Source organism: Megalops cyprinoides, chromosome 4 (genome assembly GCF_013368585.1).
Source record: "Megalops cyprinoides isolate fMegCyp1 chromosome 4, fMegCyp1.pri, whole genome shotgun sequence".
Classification (NCBI taxonomy): domain Eukaryota; kingdom Metazoa; phylum Chordata; class Actinopteri; order Elopiformes; family Megalopidae; genus Megalops; species Megalops cyprinoides.
Window position 1 is genome coordinate 26847915 of NC_050586.1, and position 15827 is coordinate 26863741.

Sequence of the window (15827 nt, forward strand, 5' to 3'; positions counted from 1 at the left end):
GGCAAGGCTTTCCATGGTCTGGGGACCTGCCCAGCAAAGGCAAACCCACCTTTTGTTTTTAATCGAGTTTTGGAGGCGTGCAGAAAACCCTGAGGACCTGAGGTTTTCACGGTGGCACATGTGGAGTCAATAACTCTGAGACACACTCAAGGGCCAGACCATGTAAAGCCTTAAACGTGATTAATAAAATCCTAACATCTACCCTGAACACAAGTGGTAGCCAGTGAAGGGAGGCCAGAATTGGAGAGATTCGTGTTCTCTCATTCGTTCTGGTTAGAGGCCTTGGGCCACAGTTTGTACCAGTCATAATCAAAACAAAACCTGGCTGTTTAGGCGTGTTTAGGTTCCTTGGTGTGGACTTTACATTGAGGAGAAGGCTGCTCAGATTAGAGTCAATTTGTGTAGCAAAACCTTATTTTCCACAAGTATTTTGCTTGAAGAAATTCCTGAACATACAACGCATGATATTGATTATACATTCACAAAAAACAGATATTTCTGTGGTATCATCTGGTTTTACAAAACAAGGTGAATCGGATAAATAGAGATTAATGTTGGCTTAAGTGCAGAACCCTGAGGGGTTCTGTAACTAGTGGGACCCTTTTAGGGCACATTCACTAACTGAGGTAGAAAACTGTTCCCAGGACAGGCAGTCTAATGCGATACCAGATTTGCCCATCAAGAGTCCTGAGTGTTCAGTTAAAATGGAGTTGCCGTTTGTACCAAGGGTTATGTCGATGTGCAGCAGAACTAAAATGGAGGTTTTCATGTGCAAGTTGTTTTCTGTGCCAATGAGGACGGTTTCAGTGTTAGAATAAGAGTGCAATAAACAAACTGTATGCGAGCGTGTGAATACGGATACAGGCATACACATACTCATGCACACACACACTCACATGCTACATGCTGACACATGTGCATGCTGGAAATATCCCCTGTATCCTGGCGGAGATGGACTGACACTCATAGCCGAATCTATTTCCACAGATGGAGGCAGAGGTCTCTCGTCGTCGCCGGTTTTTGCTCGCCAGTCAATCACGGGGCGGAGGGATGGGACTTTCCTCCCCTTTCGTTCCTCCTCTCCACGGTACCTTTTGTTGCATATCGCTTAATTTATTTCGGGACAGGAAATCATTATCCATCTGGAGAGACCATTTCCTGCTCTTATGATCACTGGTCCTTGAAAGATCTGGGTTTGTGTGGAGAAGGAGAAACGCTCTCTGGCTAGCACCCCTCATCCTGATCCCAGTCCTGTCGCCCTGGTAATTACAGACTGAGGGTTCAGTGAAAAAGCAGGCATCAATCATTCTAGGACGTATGTACTTGTATATGCACATACATATACATGCATGCAGAGACTTGCAGACATATGTACATTTCTGTTTATTTATACATTTATTTCTTTAGTTAGATTTCTGCAGTTCTTGATTTTCACTATTATCATTGCTACCACTGAACCGGACCGGGGTACCTCATTTCATTCCCTGTCATGTGCAACATGTCCTGGAATGACAATAAAAATATCCTTATCCTTATCCTTATTTTGTTGAATGTGTCAATTTGAAGCTGCTCTTCTTACAGTAGCAAAAGTCCTGCAAATAAATCTATCAGATATTCAGATATTCTGCTTTTCTGTCTTTTGAATCTGTTTGACCTTAGAACCTGGGACAGAGACAGAGTGTATTCAGTATTCATAATTGGCTACAAAAGGGTGATCGTACTGTGAGGTAGTTGGTACTGCTTCTGTTGATGAAATAGTTTTGAAATTCTTTCAGCTCCTGTATTTTATTTAATGTTATTGACGTGGGCAGTATGGATTTGTCTTTTGTGTTGTTGTCTGATGTGAGTGTGGCTGTGTCAGTAGATTCTATCAGTATTGTCCCTGGGCGCGTTGGTGAGGGTGTGCTTCCTGGCATCCAGAGCATGGCCTTATGCTGAGGTCTGAAATCAAATCATACGTTTGAAATGAATGATAACAGTCATCTGGCCTGCCAGTTTGCCTTTACAGAATGAAACCTGGAGCTCACACAGTGAGCACTCATACACTGGCATGCACATACATACATTCATACACTTAAACACATGAGCACTCATACGTTCTCACACACACACACACACACACACACACACACGCACACATGCACACACGTGCACACGCAGTGAGCACTTACACTGTCATATGCACATACACGCACAAAAAGCACAAACATGAACCCTCATACACTCGCAAGCACACGCGAGCACTCGTACACTCTCTCTCCCTCTCTCTCTCACATACACAGACCCCCCACTGGAAGAGAGCACTTTGGAAATAGATGAAATAGACTTTCATTTAACGTTGGAGTCTGTGGCGATTATAAGCTGTTCTCTCTTAAATGGGAACAACAGATCTTCTGAAAGCTCATCCATTTCTGAACAGCAGGCGTTGAGCTGAAATTCAGGATTTAACAGAAAAATGCTTTGTTGAAACTTTGATGCACATTAGAAAGCGACATTCTAAAGTACGAAACGTAAGATATTGGTAGCGATAGAGGTACCTTTTGTCCAACTGGCAGAGTATTCCAAAAGGGAGCATCGTCCCTTTGATTGCTGCATTCCAAAGCCATTACCATCTGTTGTGGCTGGAGTGAGACTGCTGTGTGGTACGAGGGTGTAGCGTTTAAACGGAAAGGAAGAGTCGGGCTCCAGTGGAGGAACATCCAGCCTGCACGCTCGTCCTTGCAGCATGCCCTGGCAGCAGCACTGCAGGAACAGTGGCCAACAAGGGTGTCTTTATGAACAAACTTTTCACATGGTAACACCAATCCCCCTTTTCAACAGACCCCACCCCACCAACATGCTCAGACTCCCCAAAATTTACCTTACCTCCACCCTCTGAAATCTCCCCAACCTCCAACACCGAAACTGCTCTTACAGTTCAGATTAATTCAGATGAGGATTATTGGCAAGATAAATGCAATATTGTTTTGCCAAATCACATAAATAAAAACAACAAAAAACACAACAGGAAGTTATAAAAATAACCAGCGCTAATTATAATGATAGTAGTAATTATAATAATGATAACAGCAGTAACAATAACTAAAATAATAATCATAATGGCAACTATAATGATTTGTCCGAGGGTGCACTATTTTCCTACTCACTGTCCCACAGTTAACCCCTCCCGCAGTCTCCCCTGATCACCCCTAGAGAGGTGTTCATTGGTCAGGCAGTTGTGAAAGGTTCACTCTGAGTCAGACAGTCTGGATGCTCCCTGCGTTGTTACCAATGCATTTTGGCATCCTGCTGTAGCTCTGGCACCCCAGAATGCTGAGTGCAACGGTGAAATACGACCCTCACTGTACAGCCAGACCAGAGGAAATGTGTCATTTTCTGCTTTTTAAAAAAAGAAAACCAGGGCCAGTTTTTTTTTTTTTTTTTTGTCAGTTTTTCTCCCGCCTCTCTCTCTGTCTTTCTCTCTCCCTCCCTCCCTCCCTCTCTTTCTTTCTGAGGTCCATCTCCTTTAGCCGTAAACTCCAACATTCCAAGATAGTGCTCTGGGCATGACCTTTTGACCTCTTGACCCCCCTGACACCACAAGCTGCAGTGGCAGTGTTTCGCCTGACACCTCCTTTTCCTTATCCGCCACTCCCCCCTCTCTCTCTCTCTCTCTCTCTCTCTCTCTCTCTCTCTTTCTCTCCCCTGCCCTATCTCCCTCCTTCCCTCTCTCCTTTCCTCTCTCTCCAGTTTCCTTTGCGGTATGTTTTGACTGTATTGCTTTAGACACTTTCCTGCCTGTGTGGGGCGGCCAACTGTAGCAGGACACTTTGGAGCCCCCCAGGTCAATTTTTAGGGTGCCTGGCTAAGCACAGAAATTGACTGATATGTCTCAGCCTATCTGTTTAAACATTCCTGCCTTTTTGCTATTTGAAATGGAGAAAGGCCAGTTAGGTGGTATTAATCTCAGCATTACCTTGATTAAATAGGAGTTAAGCGTATCTGAAATTACCAATGCTAAATTTATTTGCGGTAGGAGGGAAAAAAAAATCAATACTAGTAGGGGGGATTGGCTTTTTTCCCTTCCATTGGTGGTGCTTTCATGGCATTTGCATTATGCTGTTAGGTTTAAATTGAGTTTTCCTTCTGCGTGAGGGAAGGACTAATCAAATGGAGCTCTCTGCTTAGCTTTTACACGAGCTTCGTGCAGCTGACCCCTCCCTGACCCTCTGCCTCAGTCTGATTTACCATGCTCACATACTTAAATGACATGTGACATAACTGATTAGCAGTAACAGTTTTGCATATTTACCATTTCATGGGTAGGAGTGTCTGTTTTTGGCCCAGCGGGTTATATGCTCAGTACCCTGGCTGGGTCACACTACAGATTTTAAAAGTGGCACGTGTTTCCCACCTGTTGGCAGTCAGTATTACGGTGGTGAATTGGGGTGCTGGCCCCTGTAATGAGCCAGCCACATGCCCAGGGGGCGCCTGTGTGCAGAATACAGCTTTGAACAGCACAGAGGTGAGAGTGAAGCTTGAAGGAACTTGGGGGCCATAGGGAGTAAACTGAATCAAGCCACTTTGAAATATATACAAAACAGGATGATGAGCTAGTATGGTTTTAGTGATTTTACCCTGAAGCAAAAGCATTTCAGGTCTAAAAAATGAGCACTGATGTCATATAGCACTATTAAACGGCTATTAAAATCCACTACACCACTTTGTGGTACACACTAGCTGAGTTCTAAGGTGCCAGATAAGTGTTGTTTATGGGTGCCCACTCCATATTGTAAGACATTTGCAGACCGTACGTTTTTACTGATAGCGCTGGACACACTTCAACACTGATGAGTGCCGGTACAGAGGGGCCTGGGGGTAATTTGAGCTGTAGAGATGAGCTTGGTCCATTGACTGTAGAGCATTAACTAAACCTTCACTGTGTTCACTGTAAAAACGAACTCCGCAGTTCATTTAAAGAGATAATCAGTTCCATTACCTCTCCTTGAATCTCATTTACATCTCGTTTTAAATCTCGTTTATGTCTCGTTTTAAATCTCATTTTAAGACTCCTTTTAAAGATACTGCCATGCGTTTCCCTAATGCCTGCTCATCCCATCGTTTTTCAAAGGCGAACACACTCCTTCCAGCCCTCTCGATAATTCTCACACCTACTGACTCAGTATAGATGGCAGCAGTGTGTTGTAACAGTAAGGAGCAGCGGTGTGGTGTAGTGGTAAGGAGCAGCAGTGTGGTGTAACAGTAAGGAGCAGCGGTGTGGTAAGGAGCAGCAGTGTGGTGTAACAGTAAGGAGCAGCGGTGTGGTAAGGAGCAGCAGTGTGGTGTAACAGTAAGGAGCAGCAGTGTGGTGTAACAGTAAGGAGCAGCAGTGTGGTGTAGTGGTAAGGAGCAGCGGTGTGGTGTAGTGGTAAGGAGCAGCAGTGTGGTGTAACGGTAAGGAGCAGCAGTGTGGTGTAACGGTAAGGAGCAGCAGTGTGGTGTAGTGGTAAGGAGCAGCAGTGTAGTGTACTGGTAAGGAGCAGAAGTGTGGTGTAACGGTAAGGAGCAGCAGTGTGGTGTAACGGTAAGGAGCAGCAGTGTGGTGTAACGGTAAGGAGCAGCGGTGTGGTGTAGTGGTAAGGAGCAGCAGTGTGGTGTAACAGTAAGGAGCAGAGGTGTGGTGTAGTGGTAAGGAGCAGCAGTGTGGTGTAATGGTAAGAAGCATCAGTGTGGTGTAATCGTAAATAGCAGGGCTCATAAGCCGAGCTGGTTTGATTTCCCGGTGGGGCACTGCTGTTGTACCCTTGGGCAAGATACTTCACCCGAATTGCCTCTGTAAATATCTAGCTGTAGAAATGGATTGCATGTAAAAAAAAAAAGTCACTCTGGATAAGAGCATCTGCTAAGCAACTAAATGCAAAAGTACAGAATCCACATAGAGTCCACTGACTCAGGCTTCCCATAGGCCAGCTTTTTTTTTTTTTTAACAAGAGTTATGAAAATACTGACCAGTGAGCATATTGGCTGTGCCTTAAGGAAGTAACCGTGGAAACACTGGGACCTCTCATTTCATTAGTTCACAGCCACTCACTGACTCTCTCACTCACTCATCTCCAAAGTCTACCGCTGGGTATTCACTGAAGCCATACAGGCTCCGTGCTTTCCTACTCAAAAGTACAAAAGCAGTCCTGGACTCAGACCATCAACCATTTTGTGACAAGTCGTCTTACATAACCGCCGTGGCACCCAGCTTATATAGGGTGTTAGTTATTACTGCGCACCAGGCCTGACAAAGTAGTACTGGAATTTCCACACTGTGGAACATACAAATGTTTTTTTTAAACTTGTTTTGATTTTGCTGTTTTTTTTCCACAATATGGCATGTGTTTGAGGCATGTCTGTTTAAGGAAAACAGTGCTGGTGATGACAGGATAGTGAGGAGCACTGCCAGCCCCCGTGTGTATCTGCTGCTGCGGCCCCTCTCGTGGGCGAGGGCATCGCGTTCTGCATGCGGGCATGAGTCAGAGCGCTGGCACTGGCAGAGCTGCCATGGAAATAAGGCCTAACGCAGCCTGACGCAAGAGTGTATATAAGGCCTAACAGAGGTGTGGCAATAAGGCCTAACGCAGCCTGACGCAAGAGTGTATATAAGGCCTAACAGAGGTGTGGCAATAAGGCCTAACGCAGCCTGACGCAAGAGTGTATATAAGGCCTAACAGAGGTGTGGCAATAAGGCCTAACGCAGCCTAACGCACGAGTTTATATAAGGCCTAACACAAGAGCGTATATAAGGTCTAACAGAGGTGTGGCAATAAGGCCTAACGCAGCCTAACACATGAGTGTATATAAGGCTAACACAGCCTAACACAAGAGTGTATATAAGGCCTAACACAACCTAACACAAGAGTGTATATAAGGCCTAACAGAGGTGTGGCAATAAGACCTAACGTAGCCTAACGCAAGAGTGTATATAAGGCCTAACAGAGGTGTGGAAATAAGGCCTAACGCAGCCTAACACAAGAGTGTCAATAAGGCCTAACACGGATGGGTAAATAAGGCCTAACGCAGCCTAACACAAGAGTGTCAATAAGGCCTAACACGGATGGGTAAATAAGGCCTAATGCGGGCGTAAAATGGGAGGGAGCTGCGGGGCTCTCCACAGAGCCGTCACAGTGGGGGGCCTTCCTGTGTGATTCAGCATCCCGGGGTTCCTGCTGTCTCTGAGCCAGCAGCTTCCCAGAACCAGGGGAGTCGTTTAAGTGAGACCAGTGTAGAATATATAAAAGTCACGTATTCCCAAAGCCTTCATTAAGCACGCGTAACGCCTTTGTTAGCGTCTTTCGCAAGCAAATGCTACACTTGACGTAATTTCACTTAAGGTCACTGCTTTGACCAAAATTCACGCTTTCGTGTTTGTTATGATTGATTTATGAGGCTGATACGCTGTGGTGATGAAGGTGTTATGCATGCTTCATAAGGGTGAAATGAGATCAGATGTGTTCTCCTTCTTGTTCTCGCTGGAGTCTGCAAGGGAAGACAGATATACCGGAGGTAAAAATCCATGTGCCCCCAATATCAGCAGTCCCCCTGTGTGATCAGCCAGTTTAACCTGCTGCAGGCGACAGTCATACCTCAGTCACTTTAATGAAAAGAGGTCCAGGTTAAAATTTGCTGTGGCAGTAAGGGGGGGGGGGGGGTGATGTCGCCTTGCCCTGCCCGGCTCCGCCACCCGTCCCATGCGGCAGCAGGCCCAGGTGCAGGGCGGAGACGCGCATCGATTGCGCCCCATCTCCTGCACTTCCTTATCGAGCTGATTATGGACCTGTGGAAGATTGATGGATGTTATCCCCGCTCGGCACGCCCGCTATTTTTACCTCTTCATCAGCACCTCCTCCGTGCTTACGGCGATGTTCTGGACAAGCGCTTAAAGCGAGAGAGAGACAGAGAGACAGGAACCCCGAGAGTGAGTGTTGGGGGGCGAGTGACCTGGGCGCGTATGCTGACTGTGTTTGACCGTGCGTCATAAACCCTGTGTGTGTGTCCTTTGTTCCTGGCTTGTTGAGGGCGTGTTTGTGGCCCTTATCTAAATGAAGCGTGATTTGGGCATGCTGATGGAATCTGTGTGCTGTCCCAGCAGATAAAGCAAACAGAGCTATCTGCCCAGCATTGTCCCATGGCGGATTGGATTGGGGTGATGTGAGGGGAAGGGGGCGGGCGGGTTGGGTTCAGATTGGGGGCGGGCTGTATCATTTACCCCTTTATGCCTTGCACCAGCCCTTAAAGCTGTAAAGAAAACAATGTCCTCCACTTCGTCTGTTCCTCTCTGCCTTACCCCTCCTCCTCATCCTCTTCCACACTGTCTTTCACTCTACTTCTTCCATCTGGACATTAACCCACTGAGACACGAGGGTAAGAATGATGTTATAACCAGGTTACAAAAGCTGTTGGTGGGCCCCGACCTAAAGATTAATCACGGTGCAAGCCTTTCGGGTGATGAAGCCTATGCGCTGGCAGTGGGGGTGTGGTGGCGTGTGGTTGGTCACTTGGCTCAGGCTGCAACCCTGGAGCGAACGTGTCCCAGTGATGGATGCGTTCCTCCCCTCAGAAACTCTCAGTAAACATTTTCACCAGGGTGTGCGGCTGAGCAGACCATTATAGGACCGTCTTGGCCCACTGGTCGAAGGTCCTGCAGGTGCGTGGAGTTGAGCGCCTGTCCGATGGAGGAGGCCTTGCGTGCCCCAGGTCGCGGGCGGAAGGGCAGTGTTAGAGCTGCTCACAGCACACGCTGGCTAACCTGTGCTGGCCGCCGGCACCTGCCACCTGTGTAATGGATTGTCTGAACCGCAGTCTAAACAAGCAAAGGGCTGGAAAGCATGTGTGCAACAGGTCGGCTGCGCAGTGTGACTGATGTCTCCTTTTGACAAATTGCCTTTTTGTTTTTGGAGGGGGGGGGAGCGCGGGGGGTGAAGGGGGCTGTCATGATCAAATGTTCCTCACAGGAGGAATAATGTAATCTGTGGATTCAGCTGTGGCCTCTGTGGCCTCAAACCACCACTGAAAGAGATACAGACAGATGTTTATTTTATTTTTTCCTTTCTCTCTCCTCTCTCCTCCTCCACCTCCTCCTCCCTGCCTCTCTCCCTCTTTCAGCCCTGATAGCCATAGGCCAGTACAGCACCACCATTGAGACGGTGGACGCGGGATGGTGCATGGAGATCACAGACCAGGGTGCCACCCAGATCGCCAAGAGCAGCAAATCCCTGCGCTACCTGGGGCTCATGAGGTGTGACAAGGTAAGCCTGGCCCTGACCTGGCCCATCCCCCTGAAGCCTGTCATATCTAGCTCTCATTCATCGACTCTTCAGAAGAATGGGAGGGGCCAGATCACAGATAAGGACCAACCATAGTTTGTCTGGAGTTGAATGTGGCACAGTGTGACCCTTCTTTATCCTTCTTTAAGGCATGAAAGAATCACAAAGGCATGTGCCCAGATCACAAATTTATTAGTAACATGGCATGGTGTTCGTGCTACAGTCCAATCTATGCTGCCATTAAAAGCTTGTCATACATGAAATCTTTGAGATGTATGATCATACTGTTTTATTTCCTACCTCTGCTACACACGGTCCCCTTTTCACATGAGTGTGATGAGTGTCATTCCGATGCACATCATTGCTAGCGTGTGTAAACGGTGGATGTGAGTGGCATTGCTGGTTGCTGTGAATGCAGCTCTGGAAGCGCGTTGCTTTGTGTCAGAGGCCGCGTGATTAGCGCGGTTGAGCCGCAGCCAGGCGCAGATGGGGAATGTATCATGCGTAAAGTGATTTCCCACTGAGGAAAGCTTCCAGGCTGGCGCTGGTCCAGGACCCACCAGAATCCGCGAGCCTGGTGTCTCTTACCTTCGCTCTGTGTTGCAACAATACGAGTCGCAGGCTCCAGCAGACGTGACACAAACAGCAGCGAGCGAGATAAGAGCTACCGACAGCTCGGGAGTGCGATCACGGCGTCAGCCCTGGCAGCGGCCCGGTCCGCTTACGTCCAGTCCACCAGAGGACACGGTCTGGATCCGGACCGGTCCGGCTCGGTTTAGCGAAGCGGATCAGAACACTGCGCATTTGCTGATATGAAGAACAGGACCGCCATCTGCGTTCACATCCAGTCATTAGGCAGGCACTCTTAACCAGGGCGCTCAACACCCACAGGTATAGAAGCACATGTAATGAAGCCACATGAATGAGAGTGCATACAGAAAACCACTGACCATATCTGAGTGTCAATCCATCACACAGTGCTGTAATAACTGCTGCCATACGGAATACAGACTAAGTGATGTAAGAATAAAAACCTGTGTCAGAGTGTAATTATAGCCTACAGTAATATACAGAAAAGGGCTGAATTTAAGTGTTGTAACTAGGTAGGGGAGCTACGATGCAGTCTGAAGAGGTGGGTCTTCAGTCTGTGGCAGGAGAAGCACAGAGACCAAAACGTCACCATCTTATAAAGTTAGAGGAGAGACTGAACAACTCATAGCCTCTAGTAACTTGCCTCTGGCTTCTGGTCTCTGGTCTCTGGTCTCTGGTCCTTGGCTTCTAAGCTCCAGTGTGGCCTCTAGCTTCTGATCTCTTGCATCTTGCCTCTGGTCTCTGGCCACTAGCCTCTAGCCTTTGATCTATGGACTTCACCCTCCAAGATTACATGAAAATGCTAGCATTTTTCACACAGCCTGTGTAAAACTAGACCTCACCCGCTGTGTAAACCTACCACAAATCAGGGTTCTCTCATGAGAGCAAGGAGGCTAAAATCTCTCTCCTTTCTACTCTCTCTGTTTTCTCACACTCACTCAGTCATCCCTTATCTCCCTACTCTCTCATTCTCTTCCTGTCTTGCTTAATGCCAGACGAGTCCTGTCAAACATACTGTAATGATTTCCTCGTGGAGGAGAAAAGAACAGAGCTGTGAAATTCTGGGGTAGATCTGATACCAGGCGCTAATCTGTTGATAATCTGCTGTTATGGTGATGCCCATCTGCACGGTCTTTGGTTTATATGTTTGTCACTTTTCTGTCTCAGTGCAGACCCTGCTGTTCTGCGATGTTTTGAAAGCAGAGGTGAGACTTACCCACTGCTGTTTCTTGGTAAATCAGATGTTATTTTCTAATGTGGTGTAAGAGAGATTACAATTCAAATTTGTATTTACAAAGCACTGCGAGAACTATCCCACCCTCGCTTTTAACAATCCAACAGAAAAACGCTTGCATGTATGAACTTAAGGGTGTTTTGTAATTATCATAAATGAGGTCAACACATCTGATGGCTTCCTCAGTATATATTATAAAATGACATTATTCATTTGTCCAGTGGATGCCCCTATCTAGCATGCCCCTCACCTCCCTCATTCACAGACTCAAATATTTACTAGAGTGGGTCACGTTAAGTACTGTGCTCAAGTGCACAGGGGCAGTGCCCCACTTGGGAATCGAACCTGGAGCACCAAACCTTAAACATGACACCACACTGCTGCTAAATGGCTTCAATGATCTTTTCAAGGGCAGGGATTTGTGACCTTTGACCCCAATTCAGACTGCGCTAGCTCTACTTCTCTGAACTGACCCCTTATTTTTTGGATTCCGTCCTGGGCGTGCGTGAGGTCAAGTCCTTCAGACCTCTGACCATGTCATTAACTAATTTGAACTCGTCAGGCGATTTCCTGTCCCCCCCCCAATAAAATGACCCCACACATGTGGAATAATGTATTTTTTTTTCTTTTTGTCCCCTGTTCAGTGGTGGGGTTGGGGGGGGTCTGATGGAATGACCATTTGTAGGAGGGCTTTCAGTGATCAGGCAGCAAATCAGTGAGGCGGTAACCTCTTGTCTTGTGTCTTTTTTCCCTGGGCTGACGATAATCTCCTCCCCCACCCCCAACCCCCCACCCAAATAAAGGAAAGGAAATGAAACCCAGCCGACCTGAACAGGGGTGGGGGGAGGGTGTGTATGTGTGTATGTGGGGGTGGGGGGGGGGGGATATTTGACTGAGAGGGGTGTTGCGAGAGAGAGGGGGCTCAATTCACAAAGGTCCGCATATTTCACCTGGCTTTCATAAAAATGAGGAGTGTCCCGACTGAACTCTGAGCCCATGTGATGCCCCCCCCCATCCCCCCGCTCAGGGATTCACACGGTAACTGTGCTTGGCTGCTCTCAGGGTGTTGCACGGGTCTGGGCTCTCTCACCGAGGAAGCGGATGGTGTGATTTAAAGCAGACGACTGCTGCCTCAGTGGCCCTGCTCCAAGCTTATCTGTGGGACGGATCGCACCCGCAGCTCTCTCCGTCTGCCTGACAGGGTTAAACTGCACAGATTTCAGAGGCAGATTTACTGGCCTAAAATGCCTGTTTTGCCCCCTCCAGCTGCCTTTAAAGGTAGTGAAAAGGGCCTGTGAAATCTTGTTGGTGTACTGAATGGTACTTCTCTTTTGAATGGCTTATCTCAAACGCATCCAATCAATTTGCAAATATATTCCAAGAGTGTTGCCTCTCAGAGGATCACATTTTGCTGGATGTGCTTAGAGAAATGTATGTGTGTGTATATTGGGGGTTGGGGGGAGATGGGAAGGGGAGCATGGTGTGTGTGTGTGTGTGTGTGTGTGTGTGTGTGTGTGTATGTCTCGTGTGTGTGTGCGTGCGTGCATTTGTGTAACATTTTGGAGGGATGTAAATCTTGATGGTTTTTTCTCTCAGGTCAGTATTGCTCAGTGTCACGTCAGCAGATTGTATTCATCTCTCCTAAGTGCAGTAGAAATAGCTATTAGTGCTGTGAGTAAGGCTGAACCGTCCAGCCGTTTGGGTACTGTGGGAAAAATCCAAAGGCATTGGCATGGAAATGAGATCTGATTTGTTTTCATCTTTGAGATTGCAGGACCCTGTAACTCAATACTCTAACAAATACATGCACTGCTGCTAGTAATATACACACAGGCACAATTCATTTATTATTGTGTATTTACACTCCTCGTATAAACAGTGACTTGAAAGGTTGTTGTGATGAGATACATTAAATACATATCGCAGGGGTAGCAAAACTAGTGGTCAACAGTCAACAGAGCAATATACCCCTGTCACACTCAGTTATTCTTCATGTGACTTTATGCTGGGATCCCCGTCAGATTGTCTCAGATTAAAGTCGAGGGCATACATTTTGCACCAGAGCTAAATAACTGGCTCCCCAAGGTCATGACAGTACCTTTGTTCTGCCACTAGATGGGGCACAAATGAGAGGATCCACTGATATTGGTACTGTCTGTTTTGTTCTTTTTCTTTCCTTCATTCTGTTTTAATTTAAAGTCCTCTGGCTCTCTGAGCCATCTGGTCCTTCAGCAGAGAGATGAATATGAAAGTTTAAGATCGCCAACCTTCTCTGTGGTAAAAAAAAAAAAAGAAAAAAAGGCTTTCCTTTTGTGTTCAGGGTCAGTCCCATTTAGACAGTTGCAGACCCACGCAAATTCAATTAGATTTGGAATTAGCTCTCTCATAGATAAGTCTCGGACGATTTAAAAATCTATTTGGATGCGCGGTGGCCCCATCTGGATTAAGTGTATTAATGAAGAACTCTATTTCCAAGAGCTCTGCGTTATGTCCTCCATGGGCCAAGCAATTTGTCAGAATAGACCTTGTTTTCGTGGCAGACATAGCCAGTATGTATTCAACTTTATTGCTTGATGGAACACAAATAAGAGGGTCCACTAACATTGCTGAAGCCTGTTATATATATGCTTTTTAAAATGTTTATGTAATGTCCACAGTGTACTTGCAGTGGCCTAGGTGCCCAGGTAATCACCCTCACATTCAAGCCAGCGGTCATATTTTACCACATCTGCACTCAAGCTACACCACTGGGTGCACTCTGGATCCAAGGTTCTGTTTCACTAGTGTGGAAAGTGTGAGGCCATCTACACTTAAGCCTGGAAGGCCTTGCATCGCTGAGACTGAGGACTTGGTGAAGGCAGATGCTCATTGAATATTTATTGGGAGTGAGATGGTTAATGCCCTGATTGTGATTCTAATCTCTGTGGAATGTGCCTTGTGGAATCTGTTTAACAGCCAATCGCTCTTATCCAAAATACTCTCCAGGGCCTGCCTACTCAGGAACATTCATTTTGAGTGGCCTGCACCAGAACTCTTTCATTTGTAACAGGAACTCCTTGGCATGGACAGGAAGGAGTGCAGAGTCTTGTTGGCGATTAGTGTCTCTGGTTTGATTCTGATATGCAGGACCATGGCTGGCTGTCAGAGTAGGCTATGTAACAGAATATGAGAATGGAAATTTAATAGGGGTAGCTTTTTTAAGCAGTCTGTTTAAATTGTGCATTGAAACCACTTCAGTGTTATATCCAGCATTCATGAGTGAGAGAACTCATTTGCAGAATTGCACTGGTGCAGGTTGGTTTCAAAGAATTGAGAAGAAAAAGGTCTTGGTCACATTCTTGCTAATAGCGCCTTTTTAATCTCTGGCTCAGTGTGTTCGGGAAACTCTACGATGATGTTGTGATTTGAAAAATGGATGTAGAAGGATGAATTCAGGTGAAGACCATCCACATTCGCAATCAGCTCACTGCCGTCTTCTTCTGAGGCCACCAAATCATGGCTACAGTACCGTCCATGCTGTTAATGTGTTAAAATGAGAAGCGAAGGAAATGATAACGTGTCGAGTTCATCCTGCTCTCCAGTTATTTCCTGCTCTGCTACCACCTCATCTGAGACGCATTTAAATGTCAAGAATGGTGTCATTCTTTCTTTTTTTCGGTTTAGCCCCCCGACAATCTGAGAAAGTATACGGACAGTCATTCAGCACAAAGCGCTGTGAGTAATTTCTGCAGCGCCTTTCCTTGGCAGCTCTCTTCTGTTTTTTTTTTTTTTTTTTTTTACACGTTTGTTTGAAAGTGTCAAAACGTGGAGAATTTAAAGTAACAGCTTTTCAAAGCTTCTTGCCGTGTCCAGAAATCAAGCCGCCCCAAATATCTCTGCCCATATGCTCTTCCCAAGCTGTCATCTGAAGGATTGATTTCTTTCTTTTACGGCGTTTCCACCATGAAAGTTTGTATGGCCTGAGTGTACTGGTATGAGCTCAGCTCAGAGGCATATTAAAAGCCTTTTTAAGCTACATGGCAGCCGGTGGGAATCACATATATGGTTCACGCATCACACGCTGTGAATACATCCATGTGAAATATAGGCGCAGAAACGCGGCTGTGTTTAAAATGGGGGCTGTGATAAAACTCCTCTCTACTGGGTGAGTTCAGCTCGAAGAGCTCTGTGCTGACTAAACTACAGTCATCAAGCAGCATAGAAGAAACATGATCACAGTGAAACAACTGCAGACACAGACACCACCCAAACCTTTCATCAGAGTGAGTGTGTGTGTGTGTGTGTGTGTGTAGGATGCATGTGTTTGTGTACATGTGTGATTCTGTGTCATTGTCAGAGAATTTATGTGTGTGTATGTTTGTGTTTATGTGTGCAAGCATGTGTTCAAGTGTTTATATGTGTGTGAGAGTGTGTATATATATGTGTGTATGTACATATACACACATGCACACACATATATATATCTATATACATATGTGTACATATATATGTACATATATGTACATTATATTCATATATATATATATATACATATATATATATATATGTACACACACTCTCACACTCTGTGTGTGTGTATCAGGGCAGGATCAGAGGCCCGCAGTGACACGCCGTCTCTGACACCATTGATTCTGTTTCTGCCCTGGAGCTAAGCTGCCCAGCCCCGGCCGAGAGAAAGGAGCTTATTGATCCAGTCTGTGAGAATAATCAAA

General features: G+C 46.3%; 1 protein-coding gene across 1 annotated transcript in view; it reads left to right on the top strand.

Annotated features, from left to right (window-relative positions):
- Positions 1-15827, top strand: part of fbxl17 (F-box and leucine-rich repeat protein 17) — a 253387-nt gene that overhangs the window by 229013 nt on the left and 8547 nt on the right. Inside the window, exon 9 of the mRNA XM_036527484.1 lies at positions 9130-9272. Coding sequence (XP_036383377.1) covers positions 9130-9272 — 143 coding nt within the window. The remainder of the gene's footprint in view (positions 1-9129; positions 9273-15827) is intronic.